The sequence below is a fragment of the Macaca thibetana genome, chromosome 13, assembly GCF_024542745.1.
Source record: "Macaca thibetana thibetana isolate TM-01 chromosome 13, ASM2454274v1, whole genome shotgun sequence".
Classification (NCBI taxonomy): domain Eukaryota; kingdom Metazoa; phylum Chordata; class Mammalia; order Primates; family Cercopithecidae; genus Macaca; species Macaca thibetana.
The window spans coordinates 26327033-26352502 of NC_065590.1; the positions used below are offsets into that span (position 1 = coordinate 26327033).

The 25470-nt window shown below is 41.0% G+C and overlaps 1 protein-coding gene across 6 annotated transcripts in view; it reads right to left on the minus strand.

The window, feature by feature from the left end:
• CTNNA2 (catenin alpha 2) overlaps window positions 1-25470 on the minus strand; it is a 1178402-nt gene that overhangs the window by 107504 nt on the left and 1045428 nt on the right. For all 6 annotated transcript variants that reach the window (XM_050752972.1, XM_050752976.1, XM_050752977.1 and 3 more), the window contains 2 exons: window positions 2455-2547; window positions 1482-1638 (listed from right to left, as the gene is read on the minus strand). In XM_050752972.1, coding sequence (XP_050608929.1) covers window positions 1482-1638; window positions 2455-2547 — 250 coding nt within the window. The remainder of the gene's footprint in view (window positions 1-1481; window positions 1639-2454; window positions 2548-25470) is intronic.

Below are 25470 nucleotides of genomic sequence, written 5' to 3' on the forward strand. Positions count from 1 at the left end.
TTAAAGATTAGAATGAGAATGCCAGAGGTGGAAAAAGCAAGCTGGAATGAAAGCAGAAAGCACCAAAGGAAATTTCCTTTCTATCTTGACTTACTGAGAATTATATAGTTTCTGAAAAGAGGATGATCTGGATCTTAATACCATTTCTGCCAAGTTATCTACCCTCTCAATGACTTAGTTTTCTTAAAACAAAACTTAGAATTACTAGTACCTATTTTATAGATTTTTGATGAGAATTAAATCAAGCAGCAGAGAGTAAGGTAAATTCTAGTCACAGGCCACATGTTACATCAATGTTCCCATCTGCCTTGGCTTGCCCCATCATTGAAAAGCTGGCTTTTTGATTATCCATCAAATCTACAGATTTGACTACGCTGTTCTCAGACAAGCCCCAGTGGGAATTTATTTTGTTTCTTCCGGAAAAGAAAAGGCTGCAACTAGAAATATTTCTAAACATGACGGCCCCCTTCAGAAATCACTTCCACACTGTTGCGGGCAGAGGTCCTGTCCGCCAGGTTCCCACCAACAGTGATGCAATGTGTCCCTCAGCCCTCAGTCAGCCAAGAACCAGCAGGTCATCAGGGCTAGTATTGCCTGAGTCAGTAGGTGTGAGTTCCACACACCTGTGTAGAATCAACACCTGGCCAATTTGAATTTCCAAGGGTCAGCTGGCTCTTTCAATGCCTCACAAAGAAGACTGATGTTTCCAGTCACCTCCTCCTCACAGAGATTCTTCCAGGTGAACTGGGCCAAATAAGTTAGGTCAAAAGCATTTGGAAAAATGCCCATTTGCTGGCTGGCAGACCAGTCTTGAAACAGACTCCATGAGTCCTGTTAAAGGGCAAACTGACTCCACAGTTATTCATGTCTACGATCATCCTCCAGTCTGGCTTCATTTACAAAGAAAGTTATAATTTCAAGTGATGAGTTCTATTTTATTTCACTCACTTCCTTCTACAACCTCATAGACAAGTGCTCAAAGCCTTCATAGCTACCAAGTCCCTGCTAAGGGGTAAGTTCTGTGGCTGATATCTCTACCCGTGTTATCACAAACCTCCCCTTGTTGGAAAAAAAAAAAAACAACAAAAACTTAACATAGCCAAACTGGAGTAACAGATCACCTATTTTTAAGATATAAACTGTGTAGATTAATGAATCTCATATTCCCTGGCCCTTTTTTATGTGAGTGATTCAGATACATCAAAGGCCATCCTGCTTTATAAACTCCAAACACTAAAAAGGAATATAAGCCACCTTAAATAATGTATTCCCTTTTAATGCCTTGACTGCGTGTCTTGAAATAACAAACACCGAAGCATTTAAGAGGGTGTTACAATCACATTTGCAGAGATGATCAAAAAAGCTCAAAGATCTAAGGAGTGTGCCTGAAACACAGACCCATGACATTTGTGAGACATTCCTTATGTCATTCAGTTGCCGTCCTCCAGCTGCCTTGTAAGGGACCTGTTTGTGATGATTACCTGAGACAGAGAGGAAGTCATCCACTGAGGTGATGTCATCCACGGCCTCTGTCAATACTCGGACCTGCTTCTCCCACTGGTCTTTGAAGACGTCCATGTTATCCTGAGCAACTTTGCTCTGTGGTCGGGCAGCCAGTGTCAGAGCGGCATTGATGACCTATTTGTTGGAAACAATCCAGGGACATGATGACCACACACTTCAAGAGAGGAATAAGCCAGTCAAAGACCATGTTAAAACCATGTACCCTGTACGTTCTACAGATAAGTGGGTTCTTGGTGTTCAGAAGGACAACCAAACACATAAAAGATAAAGTAGGTTTTCAACTACCATTAATTTTTGTTTGCTTTTTAAGACATAATAGTTTGCCTCAGGTTTCAAAAAGTATTTACTGGACAAGTCTCATTTACTTAGCACAGATACAGCAGAAATGCCACTCTTGCTTTCCACATGTGCAAGTTTATGATTTAGCTGCCGAGACAAGGTAAATAGATATGGAACATTTAAATCACAACCCAAAACAAATAGAACAAAGTCAACAGGAGTGCAGAGTATAGTGGCACAATCCCAGCTCCCTGCAGCCTCGAACTCCTGAGCCCCAGCAATCCTCCCACCTCAGCCTCCCCAGGGACTACAGGAATGCACCACCACACCCAGCTAATTTATTTTTTGTAGAGATGGAGTCTCACTATGTTGCCCAGGCCGGCCTTGAACCCCTGGCCTCAATCAATCCTCCCACTTCAGCCTCCCAGAGCACTGGGATTACAGGTGTGAGCCACCATGCCCAGCCCCTGCCATGGTAATTCTGAAGAGACCGGTGTAGTTTATTCTTTCTGAGAAAGGTAGAACTTGAAATGGCTCATGAATGAGTAGCATTTTCCAGCAAGAGGAAATGGAGAAAGGAAAGGAGGGGCACAAGGGCTGGAGTGGAGAAGGTCACTGACAAGCTTTTGAAACAAAGTGAATGAGGCTTACCTGGGGACACAGGCTGTCAATCTGGGTGGCTGCCATCCGAACTAATTTCACCCCTTCTTCATTGTTGGAGATGGAACAGGCTAAATTGGCAACCTGTATTGAAGAGGATTTTAGTGAATATTAGGTTGGGGCAAAGGGAAAGTATACTGTTGCTCGGCCTTGTACCTTCTCTGGCAGATGTCTCTTCCAGGAGAATTCTTTCGGAAATAAAATAAGGGTACCCTGGCCTTCATGTAGAACCAACTATTACTACTTCTTATGCTAATTTAGGCATTTCTGTCAGAAGAGGCATTTCACGACTCTCAAGCATATGCAAGGTTGCGTTTTAACAGGGTTTTTGAACTGCTTTTTCTTATGAACTGCCTTGATCCGCCTACACTCTCTGGAGCCCCCTAAGACTCATCGTCAAATGCAAAAACCCTGTGATCTTGGCCTTATCAGTACTCAGTTCTGACCCTGTAGAGTTGAGTGAGAAGAATGCTACAGGCAATTATTTGGGCTTGAGAGAATCATAGTAAGCTGACAATTATGGTGCCCTGCCCCCCAAAATTCCTGATCTGCCTGAAAATTTTAGTCCACTAACAACCAACTCAAATGTTATTAGAGGCCAGCTGTTACGAGCAATGTAACGAAAAGGTTCGTAGCATTCAATACACAATGGTGGAGTACATAGTAAATTACAATGTGAATGTCTAGTATAAAGACATTCAAAATTCGACGGCCTCTGTGGTTCCTGGCCCCTTCCATCTTCAAAGCCAACAGTTTTTCTTTTTTCTTCCCCATCCTGGGTTCCTGGCCCAAATTTGAATGTCTTCTTTACCCCCAATTCCTTGGTTCCTGGCCCCTTCCATCTTCAAACAGTTGGCTCTGAAGATGGATGGGGCCAGGAACTAAGGAGGGGAGAGGGAGCAAGACATTCAAATTTGATTTTTGGGAACACTATGCTACCCCAAACAGTCAGACTGAATTCAAGTTCCCAGGTCAAGTGGTTCAACTTATGTTATTCCTTCTCTTGAAGGAGAGTTGGTAATTCAAGGTGAGATTGATTAGCCAAGGTCAGCAGCTACAAAGCCACCATCAAAAGACCAATCAGTCCCATCAGGCTGGTATCAAGACAACACAAGAACGGGGATATGAAAAGTCAAATAAAAGGAGAAGGACAGCAAGGGGTAGGAGCTATGGAGCAAACAGAACAAGTGATTAGCAGATAGAATCCCCGGAGTCTTTTGGCCACCTGCTTTTTTGATATCCTGCTTATGTCTGGTCTCCAAAACTGAGCTGCTCTCCTCCCATGCCTTAATGTCCTAGGATTTTAAAATGTACCACCCATGCTTATAGTTCCTAATGTGAAAGAAACCTTAGGCAGTATGACATAGTGACAAGAGTATAGGCCTGGAGATCAGAAGGCTCAACCATTGGGCATCTTTATAAGTCATTTTGCATCTTAGATTGCTGCTTCCTTATCAGCAACATGAGATGGGTTGAGGGTGATAGAATACTTTTAAAGATTACTTCAATAAACCATTAGTGTAAAGAATAGGGTTTTGGAGTTATTAAGGGAGAAAGAGGATGCATTATATCTATTTCAGTGAGAAAATGTACCAGGAGAAATTATGACAACTGAATTCCAAACATTACCATTTAGTTTCTTATAGTTTATAGTTTACCTTTGATTTTCATTATTTTACTTAGTTTTCAAAATAAGTGTGAAAAGACATATGCCTTCTTGGGACCATTCACAGAAAAAAAGACATACGTCTACTTGGGACCATTCACAGATATCTAAGGTTCTTAGATGTGTGGCAGGGACTAACGATGCAGGTCTCTTCAATTTCTTTTTCTTATATCATAATGTCTTCACTCCACATTTTTATTCATCTGTGTTATGTCTGTATTCTATATTCTATTTCATTTTTTATACAAGTGCCTGACTCAGTGCATGACACAGAATTGGTGTTTCATACATGTTTGTTTAATAAATTAAACAATAGCTTGTAAACTTAGTGTAATTCATTGTAGACAGTAATGTGGAATACACAATGGTTAAATGGTGCCCTCAAAAATAAAGTTGAGCTTCACCCTTAATCTGGTGAGACAAATGTTCACCTTCTAGCAGATATTAACCAATGCTATGGTGTTAACCAATGGTTCCTACATTCTGATCCATGGTGTGAGTCTAGAATGCAGCTTCCCCTGTCCAAAGTGGCATGGGGGGGGGGGGGGAAATCAAAATAGTGGAGAATCTTCTAGAAAGATACACGTATTTACAGTTCTACCTTTTAATATTCAATTAAATTTTCTCCATATCTGCTTTTGAACAACCTCTCATTCTATGAAACAGTGATAAGTTTAGATGATGGCTGTTTTTGCCCTGTACCATCCCTGCTTGCTGTGTGAAAGACTTGAGATCACACTTTTGCAAACAGTGAACAATTGCTAGAGTTTAGGACAACAACAATATGAAAACTTAAAAATGCCCCAAGAATCAGGTAATTGTTTTGCATTTCTGTAAAAAGCATAAGAAATTACCAACACTCTTAATGAAATAATGGATCCAGACCAAGTCATCAGTGGTTAATATTAAAAAAAGAAAGAACGACAACCAGATATCATGTGTTTCTTGACTGAGTGACATACCACTGTCTATGAAATATTCTTGCCAAAAGAAAAAAAAAAAGATCAGCCATTTAGGATCAATTTTCAATTTACAGAAAATTCAAGAGAAAAAGAAACGTAAAATAAAACTACATACATGCAATCATGAAAAACCTGATGGTTAAAATCTGTTGGAAAAAAGACATAGATCTCAGTTGTGTCCTGAATAGAAAAAACAACAAACTGTAATATACATATATACATAAATATGTAAATAAGTAAAGACGACATTTATGAAACCATCAAGGAAATTTAAATATTAACTAGATATTTGATGATACTGAGGAGTTATTAATATTTTAAAGTATGCTAATTGTACTTTTTTTAAAAAGAATCTATAGCTTTTAGAGATATATAATCAAGATGCTTGTGGATGAAATGATGTTTGGAATTTGCTTCACAATTATCTGGGGTTGGGGAAATGGGTAGAAATGTAGAAAAAACAAGATTGGCCATTAGTTTATAGTTGAAGCTGAGTGACAGTGTATGATGGTTCTTCACACATTCTTTACTTTGGGATATGCTTAATATTTTCCATACTAAAAAACCTTTAGGAAAAAAGTAGCAGCCACAACATATTATATCACCAGCTCTGGAAAACACTTTCCTGCATCTGTGAGTGTCTCCAGGGAGCACAGTGTAAGCCAGGGAAACCTGAGTGTGGTTTGGAGTTGAGGCTTGCAGACAGCAGAGGGTACCCGCCTGAGCACAGATGAAGAGTGCTGTAACTGGACTCTGTCAGTCACAGCATAGCTCCCCAGATCACAGAGCTTCCCACTTACGCTGACTGCGAGTCACCTGGCAGAAGTCAACCCTATGGGAATTAGAACTCAGAAGAGCTGGACTCTAATCGAGGGAAACACTAACCAGTAACTTCCACATAGTGAAAATAAACTTCTCTTTGTGTATCTTTTGAACTGTTTTCTCATCCTTTAAATTAAACTCTATTATCCCTCAGGCCTAATGAGGTAAACTCCTCACCAAACAGAATCTTAGTAGGGGGAAACCACGCTAGCAATGCTTGGGAAAAAAAAAAAGAGCTGGCACCTCTTGATAGTCCTCCAGTTATGTATTCTCTTTAATTGTACTGATCCATAAATCCTAAAGTCTGGCAGCCTACACTCTGCAACATACTCCTGCTATTTAATTCCACTTAAAACTCAGAATTTCATTCACCTTGTATTTTCTTTGGAAACATTCTGAAAATATTTCCAATATGATGCTAAGGATTTCAGTATCTTCAGATGCAGGCTTACATATTTTAAGTTGGTCGTGGGCTCTATCCAAATCCCTACCTTCCCTTTTTTATTTTGGCTTATCTTTCTCTGCTTCTCACTGGACCCATTGGCACAGTGGTGACTATCAACTTGGTTTTATATATTTTGATTTCTAGAATTTCCTCAGCAAACGATCCTTAGCTTCATTGCCTGAGGCTGTCCCCAATCAATAATGTAGCTTGGGCCAGATGCAGTGGCTCATGCCTATAATCCCAGCAATTTGAGAGGCTGGGGCTCCTAAGAAGCCAGGAGTTGAAGACCAGCCTGGGCAATGTGGCGAAACCTCATTTCTACTAAAAATACGAAAAATAGCCAGGGTGTGGTGGCACACACCTGTATTCCAAAATACTCAGGATGGCTGAAGCAGGAGAATTGCTTGAGACCGGGAAGTGCACATTGCAGTGAGCCGAGATCATGCCACTGCACCCCAGCCTGGGTGACAGAGAGAGACTCCATCTCCAAAAAAGAAAAAAATAATATAGCTTGAAATGCCAGCTAACACCTCAACCTCAACATCAGTCCAAGATAACTATACACAGTAGGTGTCTCAAAATTGATGGCTTTTTAATTTTTTAATTTTTTTTTTTTTTAGATGGAGTCTCACTCTGCTGCCCAGGCTGGAGTGCAGTGGCAAGATCTCAGCTCACTGTAACCTCTGCCTCCCAGGTTCAAGTGATTCTCCTGCCTCATTCAGCCTCACTAGTAGCTGGAGTTACAGGCACCTACCACTATGCCTGACTAATTTTTGTATTTTTAGTAGAGATTGGGTTTCACCATGTTGGTCGGGCTGGTCTCGAACTCCTAGCCTCAAGTGATTCACTTGCCTCGGCCGGCCTCTCAAAGTGCTAGGATTACAGGTATGAGCCACCACACCTGCCAGTATCTGATAATTGATTTCAACAACCTGTTCTTTAACTAGATCTCTGTTACAACATCAGAAACTGTGGTAAAGTAAATGTCCTATTTTTCAAAGCTACTATTTTCTTCTCCATGGTCAATTTCTCATGATAAAGGGTGATAAGGGGAAGTATGGAGGAGGAAGGGAATGGTGGACTGGAATTACTAGACCTTTGAAAAGATTAATGTGAGTGAAACAGCAGACAATAGACTACAAATACATTGCAACCTCAAAGATGTTGAACACCACAATTAAATCTGATAGAATTTTGAAACCTGCTTGAGGCAACCAAGCAGGAAACATTTATGAGATATACTTGCCCAACTGGGCCCTGCCTCTGCCTTCTCCACTGTTGAATTATTTACAACTTAACTGAAGCCACGAGATTTAATCGCCTTCCTGGAAGCTTAGAAAACAATACAGCATTGCATTAAGTATTAAATTTTGAGCAATTTAGATTGATCTGGGATTTCTGAAAGTGGAATAAGTCATGACTGTAGGTGGTAGAGATCGTTGGTGAGCTAATTGTACTAAATACCTACCAATCTATTAGAAAGGAAAGCTCTCCTTCTTAACTTCTGAGAGCCTAACGGATCGGGGGAAGTAAAAGCCAAGAAGACGGCCAGTCTATCTCTGACATAGTACCTTAAAACCAGTTATCTTGAGGGAAAGGAGGAAGCTTAGCAGCCATCATTAGATTGTGTGCTGCTGACCACAAAAACTTTAGGATTACAGAAAAAGAAAAGACCCGTACTGCTAAGTAGAATCAGTAAACATATCATGGAGTGGTAAACTATCCAACCTGCAGATTAATTTTCCAATTGCCTGTTTAGCACTACTTTCTGGATGCTCAATGAATATAATTTCTTTTTGCTCTTCTGGGCACACTTTCTAAGTATGTGAATACTTAACATTAACTATATCATTAGCAGAATTAGAAAGGAACAAGAACAACAACAACAATAAAACCAGCAAGGAGAGCCTATGCCTATGTTTTGAAGAAAGTAACTTAGTCCATTAATTGAATTTGTATTACAATTGGCATCTATCCTCTAACTCTTTTATAATCACCTCAGCAAACCAAAAGCAGAGTGACAATATTCCTGATAGGACTGTTAAAAATTGATAGAAGTAACTCAGGGGGCTGAGGCACAAGAATTGCTTGAACTGAGGAGATGGAGGTTACAGTGAGCCGAGATCGCTCCACTGAACTCCAGTCCGGGCAACAGAGTGAAACTGCGTCTCAAAAAAAAAAAAAAAAATTGACAAAAGTAAAAAACATGTGACTCCCTCACAAAAATATATTGTGACCCAGTTGCTACAAAGATAATAAAATAATACCTAGGAATACAATTTACAAGAGATGTGAAGGACCTCTTCAAGGAGAACTATAACCACTGCTCAAGGAAATAAGAGAGGACACTAAAAAATGGAAAAATATTCCATGCTCATGGACAGGAATAATCAGTATCATGAAAATTGCCATACTGCCCAAAGTAATTTATAGATTCAATGCTATTGCCAATAAGCTACCATTCACTTTCTTTGCAGTATTAGAAAAAATTACTTTAAATTTCATGTGGAAACACAAAAGAGCCTGTATAGCCGAGACAATCCAAGACAATCCTAAGCAAAAAGAACAAAGTTGGAGGCATCAGGCTACCTGACTTCAAACTGTACTACAAGGTTACAGTAACCAAAACAGCATGGCGCTTGTACCAAAACAGATCTATAGACCAATGAAACAGAACAGAGACCTCTGAAATAACACCACAAGCCTATAACCATCTGATATTCAACAAACCTGACAAAAACATGCAATGGGGAAAGGATTCCCCATTTAATAAATGGTGCTGGGAAAACTGGCTAGCCATATGCAGAAAACAGAAACTGGACCCCTTCCTTACACCTTATACAAAAATTAACTCAAGATGGATTAAAGACTTAAATGTAAAACCCAAAACCATAAAAATCCTAGAAGAAAACCTAGGCAATACTATTCAGAGCATAGGCATGGGCAAAGACTTCATGACTAAAACACCAAAAGGAATTGTAACAAAAGCCAAAATTGACAAATTGGATCTAATCAAACTAAAGAGCTTCTGCACAACAAAATAAACTAGCATCAGAGTGAACAGGTAACCTACAAAATGGGAGAAAATGTTTGCAATCTACCCATCTGACAAAGGTCTAATATCCAGAATCTACAAGGAACTTAAATTTACAAGAAAAAAAAAAAACATCAAAAAGTGGGCAAAGGATATGAACAGACACTTCTCAAAAGATGACATTTATGTGGCCAAAAAACATATGAAAAAAAGCTCATCATCACTGGTCATTAGAGAAATGCTAATCAAAACCACAATGAGACATCTCATGCCAGTTAGAACGGCGATCATTAAAAAGTCAGGAAACAGGGCGGGTGCGGTGGCTCATGCCTATAATCCCAGCACTTTGGGAGGCTGAGGTGAATAGATTACCTGAGGTCGGAAGTTCGAGAACAGCCTGACCAACATGGAGAAACCCCATCTCTACTAAATACTAAATTAGCCAGGTGTGGTGGCGCATGCCTGTAATCCCAGCTGCTCGGGAGGCTGAGGCAGGAGAGTCACTTGAAACTGGGAGGCAGAGGTTGCGGTGAGCTGAGATCACGCCACTGCACTCCAGCCTGGACAGCAAAAGCAAAACTCCATCTCATAAATAAATAAATAAATAAATAAATAAATAAAGTTGGGAAACAACAGATGCTTGTAAGGCTGTGGAGAAAAGGAATGTTTTCACTGTTGGTGGGAGTGTAATTAGTTCAACCATTGTGGAAGACAGGGTAACTATTCCTCAAGGATCTAGAACCAGAAATACCATTTGACCCAGCAATCCCATTACTGGATACATGCTCAAAGGATTACAAATCATTCTACTATAAAGACATGTGCACACACATGTTTACTGCAGCACTGTTTACAACAGCAAAGGCAAAGAACCAACCCAGATGTCCATCAATGATAGACTTGATAAGGAAAATATGGCACATATACACCATGGAATACTATGCAGCCATAAAAAAGAATGAGTTCATGTCTTTTTCAGGGACATGGATGAAGCTGAAAGCCATTCACAGCACACTAATGCAGGAACAGAAAACCAAACATGGCATGTTCTCACTCAAAAGTGGGAGTTGAACAATGACAACACATGGACACAGGGAGTGGGAACAACACACGCTGGGGCCTGTTAGGGGGTGGGGTGCAAGGGGAGGGAAAACATTAGGACAAATACCTAATGCCTGTGGGGCTTAAAACCTAGATGATGGGTTGATAGGTGCAGCAAACCACCATGACACATGTATACCTTTGTAACAAACCTGCACGTTCTGCACATGTATCCCAGAACTTAAAGTAAAGTGTATAGTGACCATTTAAAAATGCAAGATGTTTTTTAATCACCCAAAGAAAACCCCTCACAGCTACTGATAAATAGCGCATCATGGCTGTACAATTCAGTTTTGTGTGGACACCACCACAGAAAAGCAGCTCTGTCTCAAAAGTTCGCAGTCTTGTTTGAACACTCACAAGAAAAGCCAAAATGCCTGGAAGGCTGAGCTTCAATTAGACGTTAAAAACATCTACTAATAAAGTATTTAGGCATTTAACTCCAAAGTCATATGAAGTACATCAGAAAAATGAGAACATTTTCCCTTTTTCTGGCCCTGGAAATCAATTACATTAATATTTGTGATTCTGTTCAGTTTGAAACACCAGCAAATATTCACTGCATTCAACTCCCAAACACCGAATCATTTCATTAATTTTTACAGCTTCAGGTATCATATTGGTGTTTTAAGAATACACTATTGAAATAAAGCAGAACAGCAATTCAAAGGTCCATAAAGCACTTACTCCTTGTGTTAATATTTCATCATCATTGTAAATTTGAGAATAAAATGAATTTATTTACTATTAAAGGGGAATTACTTTAATTTATAGTCAGTCATGTGGCCATATAAAACCACAGAGAGGATGGTGGCACAGATTTCACACAAACACACAAAACCTTTTTCTCTAAAACTATCATCACAATGAAAAGTGCTGTGGTCTCCATCTGAAGGTTTATTCATTCATCTGTGCTGATGCAATTAGTACCCACGAAGGTATTAACATATATGCCTGTCTTCTAGAGAACCTCAAGGTTCCTACAGAACATGACTTCTAAAACACAAATGGAGTTTCACAATTCAGTAAGGGTGGAAATGATACACCTCCCTGAAACCTTTGAGAGGCAAGACGGAAGCAGCTGGTAGACAAAGAGGCTCAGCCTTTGATGATCAGCTTCCAGGGAGATGGGCGTAGGAATAGGCTAAATGCCACCATCAAAATTGGACTTGAAGAGAGTCAAGTCTGGCTGCCCAGAAGAATATTGTAGGAGTTGTCTCTTTTCTGCTGAGGTATTACAGAATCCTTTTCAAATCAGCAGCTACACACTGGGATAAGTTTATCAGCCTGCTTAACAGTCACTGCCATTCTAAAGGCTAGAGGAAACAAATAGCAGGGATAATTTGATCAGGGAAGGATGGCTCAGTGGATGTCAGCAGCTGGGGCTTAAGTACACTGGGGGACAGGAGGAAATGAATCACTTTTTCTTGCCTCTGTTTTAAATGACCTCTATAAAGCATCTGGCACTCTTGATCATTCTACATAACTTTAAAAATCATAATTGGTAAGACGGGCTTTGAAGTCAAGCAGCCCAGAGTTTATGTTCTGACTCTTTTTCTCTCCAGCTGGGTGAGAGGTGTTGCATCTCTGAGCCTCAATTGTGTCTCAGTTATAAAATATAAATATAAAATATTACAACGTTGCAATAAGAGATTACTTAACCCAGCACCCAGTAAGGATTTCAAGAATGTTACTGCCATAAGATGCACTTTATTGAAAGCCCACTATAAAAGTGAAAATATATTTGAATGACATTATCCAATCATTGATCACTCATTCAATAAATATCGAGTGCCTACATATGACAGACATGGAAGACACAAGTAAAATATTTCTTATGCCGTAGATGAGCTTATATTTTGGTGGGAAGACAGAATTTAACAAAGTAATGCATTAGAAGTTGATATTGTGATGAGTATTACGAAAGAAATAAAGGGAAGACAATGATGAAAACGGAAGGGAGCTCTACTATGTGATCACTTGGATAGTTGTATTCCTCAGTTTTGTATAAAGTTTACAATTCTCACTTATTTCAACCCTTGTTATATCCCAAATATTTTATAGCTTTTATTTACACTTTTAACCAATATTTTTAAATAATTGAACAAGATTCCCTAATGTTGTTGCCTTATTTGGTAAATCAATTCTTTGTTGTCATGCATTTAGGGGAGTCTCTGATGTCTGCTGTTACCAAAAACAAAGTAATACGCATCTTTAGGCATCTAGTTTTTGCTCCTGTCAGAAATGAAATTTCTGCATCAGGAAAATTGTTATGGCATTTGTTTACCTGTGACCATAGGCCTTGCTGAAAGGTCCCTGGAATGAGTGAATTGCCTATTTTCCAGGGCTACCAGCATTGCATCCCATATTCCTCAACACTGTTTCTTCTTGACTTATCTACAAACATATCATCCAAATGTCCTTCTAACTCTTCGTTCTATAAACCGCAAGTGCAAATCAGGATTGCTTAAGTAGGCACTTCACATTTCCCAGCTAGACTGAATTCTTGCAATACAGAATCTCCCCTTTACCCCTCCACACATACCTGGGATCACAGTTGCTAAATTCCAATTTTTCGAATTTACTAATTCCCACAAACTCTCTTCATGTTGTATAGAGGACCATTCAATTTGTCATAACTTAACCATACATAGGAGGGTCCTGAGTTCTCTAATCTAGAATTAGGAGGAAATACAACTTTTCTGTATCAGTTAATCAAATAAGTGTATCATCAAATTAGCATACAGTAGCTAATATCAAGTGAACCTTATACAACATCCTGTCACATGGTACAACAAAGAAATTTGTTCATGGTCCCACCAGGCATTGTACCCTTGACTGTAGTTATACATCTATAAAAACACAAATCTGCATTTTCTAGAGCTCTTCTGGGATGCAGAGCTGCTCTTTTGCCTGTGTTCTTAGGGATACACATACCACTAGCAAATGCTGTTTGCATGCCTCTGCCCAAATTAAAGTGATCAGTCTGCCCTGGTGACTTTATGGAGGTAATCACCAGCTCACATTCATGAACAAACTGATGTGCCTGCTTCATAGCTGAATCACTCAGCATAAATCTATACCCTTCATATATAAAAACCTCAGTGGCTTAAAATAATGCAGTAAAGCATCACCTAATGCCTTCTTGATGCTGGCTCATCAATAATGTGTGGTTATGTAAAAAGGATAGGAGGGGCTTATCATGTCTTACACCTTAAACCATGCCGGGAATGTAATGCCCTTTTAATTACTAAAGGCATCAGGGGATTTTGTTTTCTCCATCTTTACATGGAGGAACTAAAATCTTGCAACTCTCCACCATTATTTAGTTTTCAGCATCTCATGTAAGTAAATGAAATCTCAACTTAATTCCAGTGAATAAAACATGTTGACCTTCATATATGTGGGCTGCATATTAGGACGAAAACTCCAGGATCCATCTCTAGCAATGCATGAGGGCTGCACTGAACCATCCGGTGCTTGACATTTAACGGAAGCCAAGGAACATTTCCAGAATGAAGATCCAGATGAATAAATAAGTGCAGCTATTCTCTAAGGCCTGGTTTCCTACATTTCCAGATGACAAGTAGAAGTGTGGAGTCAAGGCCATATTCACAATGCAGGATGAATCTAACCATCCTAACCAATATTGGATCTTTGACTGCAGCCCGCTTCACACAGAATGAAGAAGACAGTCGTCAGTCCCCAGTTTATGTCCCATATTGTCTTCTTTTTTTGTGGAGGGGATGCCTCCACCAATTAAACTAGCAGTCTTCCAAGGTTCAATTCAAAATCCATGTGTTGCTGAAGGCATCCCAGTAGAAACAGATCTCTTCAAACACCGTCAGGCTTACTGGCTGTGCTACCCATTGCAACTCACCACATACTATTGTCTTACTCATTATTTATTATATGAATGGAGGATACCTACACACAGAATTAGATTTATAAATCCAAGATACACACACAGATATCATGCATTTTCAACTAAATTTCCACATCTTTGAGGATAACGGTTGTATTTTTATTTTCATCCTTGTGGCTCCCATGGCTCTCTGTAGAAGTCCTTGTAAACAGTAGCTATAAATGTGGTTCCAAGGCAGCCTCCCTGTCATTAATGTTTTCTTACCTCCTGCTCCCATCTGCCCTTACCTCTGGGGTAAAGCTGTTTCTTATCGCTGTTGGTTTACCTAGAAAAGGATGCTAATTGATTAATCAAAGTAACTAAGGTCATATTTTCTTCTCCTAGGTAATATAACACCTTAATCTAATTAAGATGTTCCTGAAGGCTTTAGAGCTTTAACACACACACACACACACACACACACACACACACACACACACACACACACACACACACACACACACACCCCAAACAGTACTTCTTTCTTATCCATGGGAAATACATTCCAAGAACCCCAGCAAATGCCTCAAACCACAAATAGTACCAAGCCCTATATACATAATGTATTTTCCTGAACATGCATACCTATGATAAAGTTTAATTTATAACCTGGGAACAGTAAGAGATTGACAATAACTGTAATAAAATAGAACAATTGTAACAATATCCCAGCATTATTACTCTTGCACTTTGGAGCCATTATTAAGTAAAATAAGGGTTAATTGAACATAAGCACTAGGATATCTCTACAGCAGATCTAACAACCAAGAAGGATACTAAGTGACGAAGGGGCACATAGCCTCTACAATGCATGTGCTGGACAAGGGAGGATTGATATCCAGGGTGGATGGAGCTAGAGAGTGCAAGATTCCATTATGCTATTCGGAATGGCACTCAATTTAAAATGTATGAGTTATTTCTGAAATTTTCCATTTAATATTTTCAGACCACAGGTAACTGAAACTCCAAAAAGCAAAACTATGGATAAGGGGGCACTACCATATACTGTTGAAATTTCAGGCTCCCCAGGCAAGCCTTTGGGGAAATACATAAGGACAGGGAGATTTCCTTAAACTCTGTCAACCCTATCTAAAAGTTCTTTGGTCTTTTCTTCCTCTGACCACCTGCTTCTATAAATAAAGTCATATTGGAACACTTTACCCTTTTTTACATATTGTCTATGACTGCTTTTGCATGACAATGGCAGATTTGAGTAGTTGTGACAGAGACCATATGACCCACAAGCCAAGATCTCTTACTATCCCTTTACAGAAGATTGCCAACCCCCAGTTTAGAGGAAAACTTGGTCAGATTTAACCATTTAATTTTTTCAGACCTGTCAAATATGCCAAAGCATCGTCATAGCAGGAAATGAGAGAAGTATCAACTTATAGTATTTATGACACAAGTAAAATCAAAGTTAAGTGGATCAAGGAGGAGCATAGGTTCTTAAAAACAAAAATATGTGCCCCTCCCAGGTCTCCTTAAAGCACTAAGTTCTGGGACCAGAAAACAAACAAAAAACCAGGTGATAGGCATGAAGCAGAAGACCCAGAAGGACCTCTAGGATATTCTCCACTGCCCCAAACATTTACTAAAGAAGTTTGCAGGTGAACACAGAAGCAATTCTGAGTCAGTAATGCCATCTGGCTTACCTCTCAATGTAGCACTATCAACAACCTCTTCTTGAAACTGCAGGGTCACTCTAGAGGCCTCTCTAACCAAGAGGCCAATTTTGCAGCCTTTCATCTGTAGCTATATCCTTTCTGGATGTTCACTTCCTCATCACTTACTGCTCCACTCCTGGCTTTAGCAGTCTGCATGGGTAGCCCAAGACAAAGCCCTAGAGTATATCTAATAGAAGGTACTAGTCCTCATTGGCTCCTTGATAAACATCTGGTCTGGCCACTGCAATGGGTACTGCACAAAGGAGAAGTCCTGGGAACCTATGTCACAACTCCAGAAGGTTCCTAAGTAAATCACAGCAATGGAAATACGGGGTAGGGGAGACAACCTCACGACTGTCCTTGACTGCGCCAGGAAACTGACTAAAGAAATGACCTTTGAACCAACTTATTTCCCTTAACATCTCCCTCCCTGCCCTCAGAACCTGTAATTTCTGCCTCCTATTACCTGCATTGCCTCATGGACTCTTTCCAAGCTCAACCCCTCAAACCTGTTCACTCCATCTTACCTGAGCTCTAGTGTCACCTCTTCTTTTATTTCAGATCTTTTATGGCATTTTCCCCCATGTTCTCTCATGAAGTTTTAATTCTCTCCTTAGTGTAGAAGTTCAAGCTTGTTTGGGTGCAAAGCACAGCTCCCTTTTTCCATGCTTTTCCCCTGGGAGCAATCCCATCCATTCCCAGAGCAGGTGGTAGGCCAGGTCCCTCAGTCATCAGAGAGGGAAAAATCAAACAGTTTTCCATATCTGCTCTGTCTTAGGCTCATTAAACACTGCTATCAAAACCATCCAAGTATTGCAGCACCATCTCTGATACTCTCAAACCCTCCTCCCGCATGGTCAGGCTCATCCCAATTCTGCTTTCTTTATATGACTTCATACTCTGGCTCCTAACACCTGCTTCAAGTTCTCCTCTGCTTAGTACCACTTATGAATAATGTTTCCTGGCTATCTAACATCACTAATCCATCAGTAAGGTCTCCCCACTTTCATCATACCTGTAGCTATTAGTTTCTTCCTGTGTCCTGCAAGACACATACACAGCCTGACAAGGCCTCCTGGTTTTCATTGATAACCAGTGCTCTCACAGGTCTCTCCCAAGCTGGAAGGTCCCCTGTTGAGTGCCCTGCAACTCTTCCTCTTATGGGCCACAAGCTGCTACTGAGAGCTGCAATTGCAACAGCTCCTTGCTCAGCTCTGAAATCTAATATTTCCATGATGCTCAGAAAGCAGGACAGAGCAGTGCCAGAGGATGGGCAGGAGGGTTATTTCATGTCACCTGGGAACCCCTCAGAAAGGGCTCTGCCACATAGAGTCCCTTTTTCTCCAAGGTGACCTTCAAGTAGCCACCTCTGCCTTGTTGGGCAGCAGATGCATTCCTCACAGTCCAGAGCCATGGTCAGTAGTGGACCACAGATGCATTTGGTTTCACCTTCAGGTTCTCAGGAGACCATGGCTAGGTCTAGATGCAAGGCGCAGCTGCACTTTCAGAAGTGTACACAAACTCTGAGCCAAGGTTATGCTTGTAACCAATGCCCGTAGGAGCAGCCCAAGCCCCACAGTGCCCTTCAGATGTGCCTCAGCTTAGCAACTCTCTACAAGAGAAATGTTTTACTTTCATCCTCAGTGGGTCATTTTTTCCCCTCTAGCTGAATCAGTCTGGGTGAATGGTCAGTCAGTCTGACCTTTCAATCTGCTATGTGAAATAAAGATAAAGTTGGTGTTCGAGTAGTCCCAGAGAGAAGCAAGTATGAAGAAATTCTATGTATCTTGCTTCTGTTTAGTTTTGCACTCTAGAAGCTGGCTATTTAGTTATTTAACCCTGGGCTTTTGCCTCAAATAGGCTCTGCAATTTTTTGTGGGAACGAAGTTTAGCAAGCATACTCATTGCGTGAACACCAATAATATTTTTCAGGTGCACGTAGAGAAAAGGAGAGAAAAAAAGAGGGCTATAAAAATATTTGGAGGTCTTCATCTATGTAAATACTTAAATAAGCAATAATTACAATTATTGTTTTAGCATTCCCTCAAGACAGAAAATTTAACTTTCAAATGTCTTAATACCCATTATTTCACAACAGATTATGTACACATAGATATACTTTTCCATTGGTATTTAGTTATAAAATATGAGTAACAATCTATGCCTATGGGCCAAATATAGCCAGTGGCTCATTTTTGTATGGTTTTAAAGCTAGAATGATTTTACACTTATAAAGGGCAGTTAAAACACCTACATACAGAAAAATCTGTGAGACTATGTGGCCTACAAAGCTGAAAATAGCTACTATTCTTACCAATAGAAGTTGGCTGACCCCAAAGTATGATGGTATATTTATAAAAACTACTCTGGTGTTTGTCTGCATGCCCACCAGGACATGAGTTACCCCAAATGCTCCAACCCCAGCAATCTTTGCCTCTGATCAAGGGAGCCATCTGTGCTCATATTTCCCAAGTTCGTCTCTGGTTGTGTTCTTCAAAGGCAAGGACCTTTTAATTTCTCATCTCTTAATATTTATGTGTTTATTTAGTTTACAGAACCCCTATGTCACCATTCATTATTCCACCAGATACAGCTTTTCCAAAAGTCTAATCTGTCCTCAGGGACTGGAGAGTTGTAAAGTTTGAGAATGTTTCAAAGAATATGTTAGAGACTCACAAAGAATCAGTGTAAAAACATGTCAGAGGCAGCAGCCCTCCAATCTGGGCAAAAAGTCCCAAAGGGTCTACTTTGAAGAAAAAAGCCCTCTCTGGAATGAGTATTTTTATTTATTTATTTATTTAGGTGGTGGTGCACCTTCCATGTGCTGGGACCCATGAGATTCATGATCATGCCTGAAGCATGGAGTCCGGCTCCATTTCAGTGTGAGACAGTTTGGGGGGTAGCTTTGCTCCCCGGAGTCTTGTCCACAGGCCAGTAGCAAGGGCAATACCTGGGGGCTTGTTAGAAATGTACAGCTAAGCGCCGGGCACAGTGGTTCACGCCTCTAACCTCAGCATTTTGGGAGGCTGAGGCAGGTGGATCACGAGGTCAGGAGATCAAGACCATCCTGACTAACACGGTGAAACCTCATCTCTACTGAAAATACAAAAAATTAGCCAGGCATGGTGGTGGGCGCCTGTAGTCCCAGCTACTTGGAAGGCTGAGGCAGGAGAATCACTTGAACCCCAGGAGGCAGAGGTTGCAGTGAGCCAAGATTGCGCCACTGCACTTCAGCCTAGGCAACAGAGTGAGACAGCGAGGCTCCATCTCAAAAAAATAACAACAACAACAAAAAACCCAGCTAAGATTGAGAAAGACTGATCTATTCCAAACAAACTCTCATTTCCTTTCTCATGTACCCCACATCTCCATCCATTCACCAAAAAGAATTTATTCTATAAGACAGAAAATTTTCCCTTGGTCATGCAGCTAACTTGCTGCAAGATGGAGACCAAGTTACAAGCCTCTATATTTCTGTTATTCATAAATTTGGACGCAGATTGAAAATGCCTGAGATACATTAAAAAATATTGATGCCTGGGACCCACATTCATAAATTCCAATGTACTTGTCCTTGTGTATGGACAAGGTGTGGGCATTTTAAGGCTCTCCAGCTAATCCTAATATGCAGCCCTGGTGGAGAACTGTCTCCCTATTTGAAATTTAATCTAAATTTACTTTAAATTCAGTTAGAGTATTTCCAAGTAAATGACAGCCTCCTTCTCTTCTAAGGCGTTAGTCTGGGTCCATCAGCTTTGCTTTCTCCTTTGTAGAGGCCAACCAGGGAGAGGCCTCAGAGATGATCTCCCTCTCCCAATGACTCCCAACTTTGCCCCATCATAAAAATCACCTGGTGTGCTTGCTTAAATGTACATTTCACCAGAAGATTTTGATTCCAGAGCTCTGCAATGGGCCTGACAATTGCTGTTTCTAAAAGACTCCCCAGGTGCCACTTACGATAAAGCAGATTTCAGGTAAAACCAATCTAACACAAGCCCAGAAGCATCAGCATCACCTGGGAATGTATCAGGCATGCAAATTCTCAGGCCTCACCCGGACATACAGAAATCAGAAGCTATGGGGGTGGGACCCAGTCATCTGTGTTTGCATCAGCCCTTCTGGTGGCTCCAGCGCATGCTCCAGTCTGAGACTCACAGGTCTACCACAAACACTTCACTTTTTGACAAATAGTGCCCTGTCTTATAACGTCCAGCCAACAGGAATTCCCCCATACCACACCTGTTTGCTTTCTTTCTAAAAAATTATCCTTATGTCATCACTTCTTACACCTCTCTTACATAAGCTCTTTTTTTGTTTTATCCTCAGAAAGCCATACGAAGAAGGTACTATCATTATCATTCCCATTTTATAGATGAGAAAACTGAGGCACAGAGAAGCCAGGCACAGTGGCTCTGCAATCCCAGCATTTTGGGAGGCTGACGTGGGCAGATCACAAGGTCAGGAGTTCGAGACTAGCCTGGCCAACATGGAGAAACCCCATCTCTACTAAAAACACAGAAATTAGTCAGGCATGGTGGTGCACGCCTATAATCCCAGCTACTGGGAGGCGGAGGCTTCAGTGAGCTGAGGTCGCACCACTGCACACTCCAGCCTAGGTGACAGAGCCAGACTCCATCTCAAAAAATAAAAAGAAAAAAGAAAGAAAAAAGAAAAAAAAAATTGAGTCACAGAGAAGTTCAGTAGCTTTACTGAGGTCATACCAGAGTAAGGAGGAAATGCAGGTTTGAACTATAGTGGCCTAACTTCAAAGCACATTCTAGAGATCCCTATATGATGCCCATTTATTGCTCACCGCAAACATTACAAACAGATTTTTCTATTTTTCAGATTAATAACCAGAAGCTAAGAGAGAGTATTAGGTTGGTGTAAAAATAATTGTGGTTTTTGACATTACTTTCAATGGCAAAAAAACGAGATTATTTTTGAACCAACCTAATAGCTTGCCCAGATCATACAGCTAATAAGAGGCAGAGCTGATGTTTGAACCTGGAGTCTGATTCCAGGTCCCAGGCACATGTATTGCACCTTATGCAGTCCTGCCAGTGGGTAAGGTAGTCATTATCCCTACAGATCATGGAGCACCAATGAGGCAGCTTTTCAACTTTAAGTTACAGCCACTCTTAAGAGGGACGTAGGAAAAGCTGACATGATGAGTGTGATCAAGTCCTCTCCAGAAAAACCCTAGCATAAAATACATTTTCCAAGGGACAGGCTACAATGGGAGAGAAAACAAAGGCAAACATTTGATACTGAGGGTAGAGAGCAGACTGGTGAGGGGGAAACTGGAAAGTCAGGCTTGGCTGAATTCAGGGTGTTTTTTTTTTTTTTTTTTTGCATGAGGCCAGTCCTGCTCCTGGGAGTTACCCAGATACAAGTCAAATGGGATTCCGAGTCACTGAACTTGACCAGAGTCGTTATTTCTCCCTTACTTCACAGTCACCGGGGAGCGCATCACCAACACAGAAGGGAAATCCAAATCATGCAGATTGAAAGAGGCCCCAAAGACTTCAGGGACCAGCCCTATGAAACTCCAGCTGCCAGGCAAGGATTCTCTCTTGAGCACACTGAGCCCGTCCAACCAGGCGGGAGAGGGCTCCTGAGATTGTGTGTGTTGGGAAGGCAGGGTAGCAAAAATTGCTATTTAAAAAAAAAAAATCTAGCTGTGCAATCCTGCCTAGCACAAACAGGAACTACAAGAGGAGGAAAGTTAGTGAGAAGACATTGCTTGTCTTCTGCTTCATTCACTCACTCACCACATTTAATTAATCACCACACCAGCCTCTGGAAGTCACACCAAAAAAAAAAAAAAAAAAAAAGTGTATACTGCTCAGTGATGAGTGCACCAAAATCTCACAAATCACCACTAAAGAACTTACTCATGTAACCAAATACCACCTGTTGCCCCAAAACCTAGGGAAATAAAAACTTAAAAGTATGAGGTGGGGGTGGCACGGGGGAGACATCTAATGAGATAATACAGGCCATAAAAGGGTAAATGGAGTCAAATACAAACGTGCTACAGTAGAGATCTATGCTCGTCAGAGTGGAACCACAAAGTGGGTGGAGAGTATTTTTTTGTGCGTGAGAGAGCACGTATGAGGGCAGTTGTTTAGGAAAAGCTTCAAAGATACACAGGTCCCTAGGCTTACAACAAGGCAGACTCCAAGATGGGGAAGAAGGTAATGGCAAAAATTAGGGGCTGGTGGCATACATAGGGAGACTATTCTAGGGAAGAAGAAAGAATGTGAGCCATGGCCAAAGAGACTGGAGTATTTGGAGACTGGCAAGCAGTTCAACGTGACTAGTCTGCAAGAGGGTAGTCAGCAGGAAATATGTCTGGGATGGAATTCAGCACCAAAGATGGTAGAAAAACTTTCACCTGCAGGCAAATGGGGAGAACTTTAAGCAGGTGAGTGACCACTGGACAAATGTCATAGAAAGAGTACTTGCACACCTGTTTGGAAGATGAATCAGAAGAAAATCAGACAGAGCAGGTAGACAGAGTCAGATTCTTCTGAAAAGGAAAGTGTACACCTACTATTATATGTTCAAGGTAGGAGAACAAGGAATGTGGAAGAGGATATACGAGATACAATTTTATGAGGTACCTCTTCTGACCCCTAATTTACAGATGAGACACTTGGAGGTGAAGTATGTCTCCCCTGATCATCTAAATGGTCAGGATCAGAGCCAAGGAATATTCAATGATCTGTCTCCCAAACTAGTGCTCCTCCCACTATGCCACAGCCCCTCTCCCCAGCTATTTCCCTGCGGGACATCTCCTGAAGGCCTGCAATCCCCACCAGCAGCTATGCTTTTGTTAGGACAACACGGGTAGGTATGACAACTCCTCAGCACCAAGAGCAAAAAATCTTATGCTATGCTTTTGTTTATATGATTCACCCTTCTACCTCTCTGCCTATCCTAAGGTCGAGGTCATGCCCCACATCATCTAGGAAGCTTTCCTCAACCAATTTCCTAAGTATGGCAATGTAATCTTCCCTTACTCTGAAATCTTACCACATTAAAGAATTTGTATCAAGATTGGTTATATTAAAACGTCCTCTGTGAAGACTTACCTTCCCCATTATATCATCAACTTTTCAAAGTCAGGGACCATCCCCTGCCTCTTCTGTATTAACCTTAGCATGAAATATACTGAGAACACAACAGATACCAGCCCCTCCTGTGTGCAAGCTGCTGGCTGCATGTCCATGTACCACTTACACCCTCCCAACAGGGGAGCCGAGCTCACGGTACAGCCCAGCCCCATCATCCACTCAGGACTGCAATAGAAAAGACCCCATGGTGGCATAAATACTGTTATTTAGGTTTAATATCAGCAGTAGGAATTGTCATAGCCTATCTTCCTCTTTCCATCTACCTTGTAACTTTCTCTTCATGCAGGCATAACATTATCACCAAATCACTAATATTTTCCTCCTTTTGCTTCTCTTTCCAGTGCCCCAGTCATTCATACAGAGTTTCTTCTCTTAATTTACAGCTCATATTTAGACATCTTTTTTGATTCTATGAAAAGTTACCTCTCTCCATGCACTGGAACCGACTTCATATTTACTCAGCCTTTGTTGCATTTACAACTTCAGTTTCCTTTCTGCTCACCCATGTCTTTGAATTCTGCTCTCCTATTGAGGCTGCTTGACATGTTCAAGATTGCTACAAGTGTTTTTCATTAAATAAATGATTTCCTCTAATACACAGGTATGGCATGTATTCAGCATTTCCTTGTTAGATTATCTCATTCACCCCTGACCCTATTTTCATTACTGGGTTGAAAATACATAACTCATTACCCCAGACTCTGGCTTCTTACTCTTGATGCAATTTTCTGAGTTGGTTGATAGCTCCAACTTAGTGGTGCACAATCACCCCAAATGCATGAATTCCACAAAACATATGCACTACAGCCCCCATCTTCTCCTGCTCAGTGTCACTATCAGCTAATGACATATTGTATTAGTCTATTCTCACACTGCTACAAAGACATACCTGAGATTGGGCAATTTATAAAGAAAAGAGGTTTAATCAGCTCATGGTTTTGCAGGCTGTACAGGCCTTTGCTTCTGGGGAGACCTCAGGAAACTTACCATCAGGGAGGAAGGCGAGGAGGACGCAAGCAGTCTTCATGTGGCTGGCAGGAAGTGGGGGCTGGGTGCTACACACTTTTAAACAAGCAGCACTAAGGGGATGGTGCTAAACTATCCCCATGATCCAATCACCTCCCACCAGGCCCCTTTAACACCGGGGATTACAATTCAACATGAGATTTGGTGGGGGACAAAGATCTCCAGGATAGAAAACTAAGATTCCTACTCAGCTTTAAAGTCCTGTCACCTTTAAGTGCAAGATATCTCCAACTGCTTTATGCCTAACCCCTTCATTGCAAAGGTCACAGTTCAAATGTTTATCAACACACGCTCTAATTATTGAAATTAAAGGCAATCTATTTTCTGCGGTATCTGAAGTCCTCCATTGTCTGGACCCAACTTGGATCTCCAACTTTATCACTCAAACACATCACAGCCCCCGTCCTCTTGCCACAGAGGACTACAGCACTCATTAAGACTCTCTTTTGAGGCTTCTGTTTTGAGGATCCTTGAGAACAGCTGAGGCTCACACTAACTACCAATCACCTTGACAGAGTTTTCTCTGCAAATGAGTAGAGCTCCATGAAAACCGTTTCCGAATATGGACTTTGGACATGACCTTTGTTCAGAACCAGAAAATGCAAAACCCACTTAAAAGAAACACTGGATCCAGGTTCCAGGTTGGCCTTGTGGGGAGCTTCCAGAAAGAAATATGGACAGATAACCTGATTTAGATATGTAACTGTTAGGTTGAGAAACCACTTGGGGCTATATATTCTTAAAGTAACTTCATTTTTTGGTCTCCCTCTCTTCATTTAAGTTATTCCTTGAGGCTAATTATTTCTCTACCTATGACTTTTCTGCTTCTTCTGAAGTAACACAGTTTTGATTTAGTTATTTAGTGTGTTAATTTTCTACTGCTACTGTTACAAATTACAACTTTAGTGGCTTCGGACACACAAAATTTATCTTACATTTCTGAAGGTCAGAAGACTGAAATGGGGCTCACTGGGCTAAAATCAAGGTGTCAGCAGTTCTTTTCTGGAGGCTCCAGGGTAGAATTCGTTCCCTTGTCTTCTCCAGTTCCTAGAGGCTGCCCCCGTTGTCTCATAGCTCCTTTCTGTCTCCAAGACTAACAACGGCTAGTGAAATCGTTCTCTCCTTGCGTCACTCTAACTCTCCTGCCTCCCTTTTTCACATATAAAGACCCTTCTGATTACATTGGGCTCACCTGGATAAAGCCAGGCTATTGTCCTGACCTTAAATTCAGCTGATTA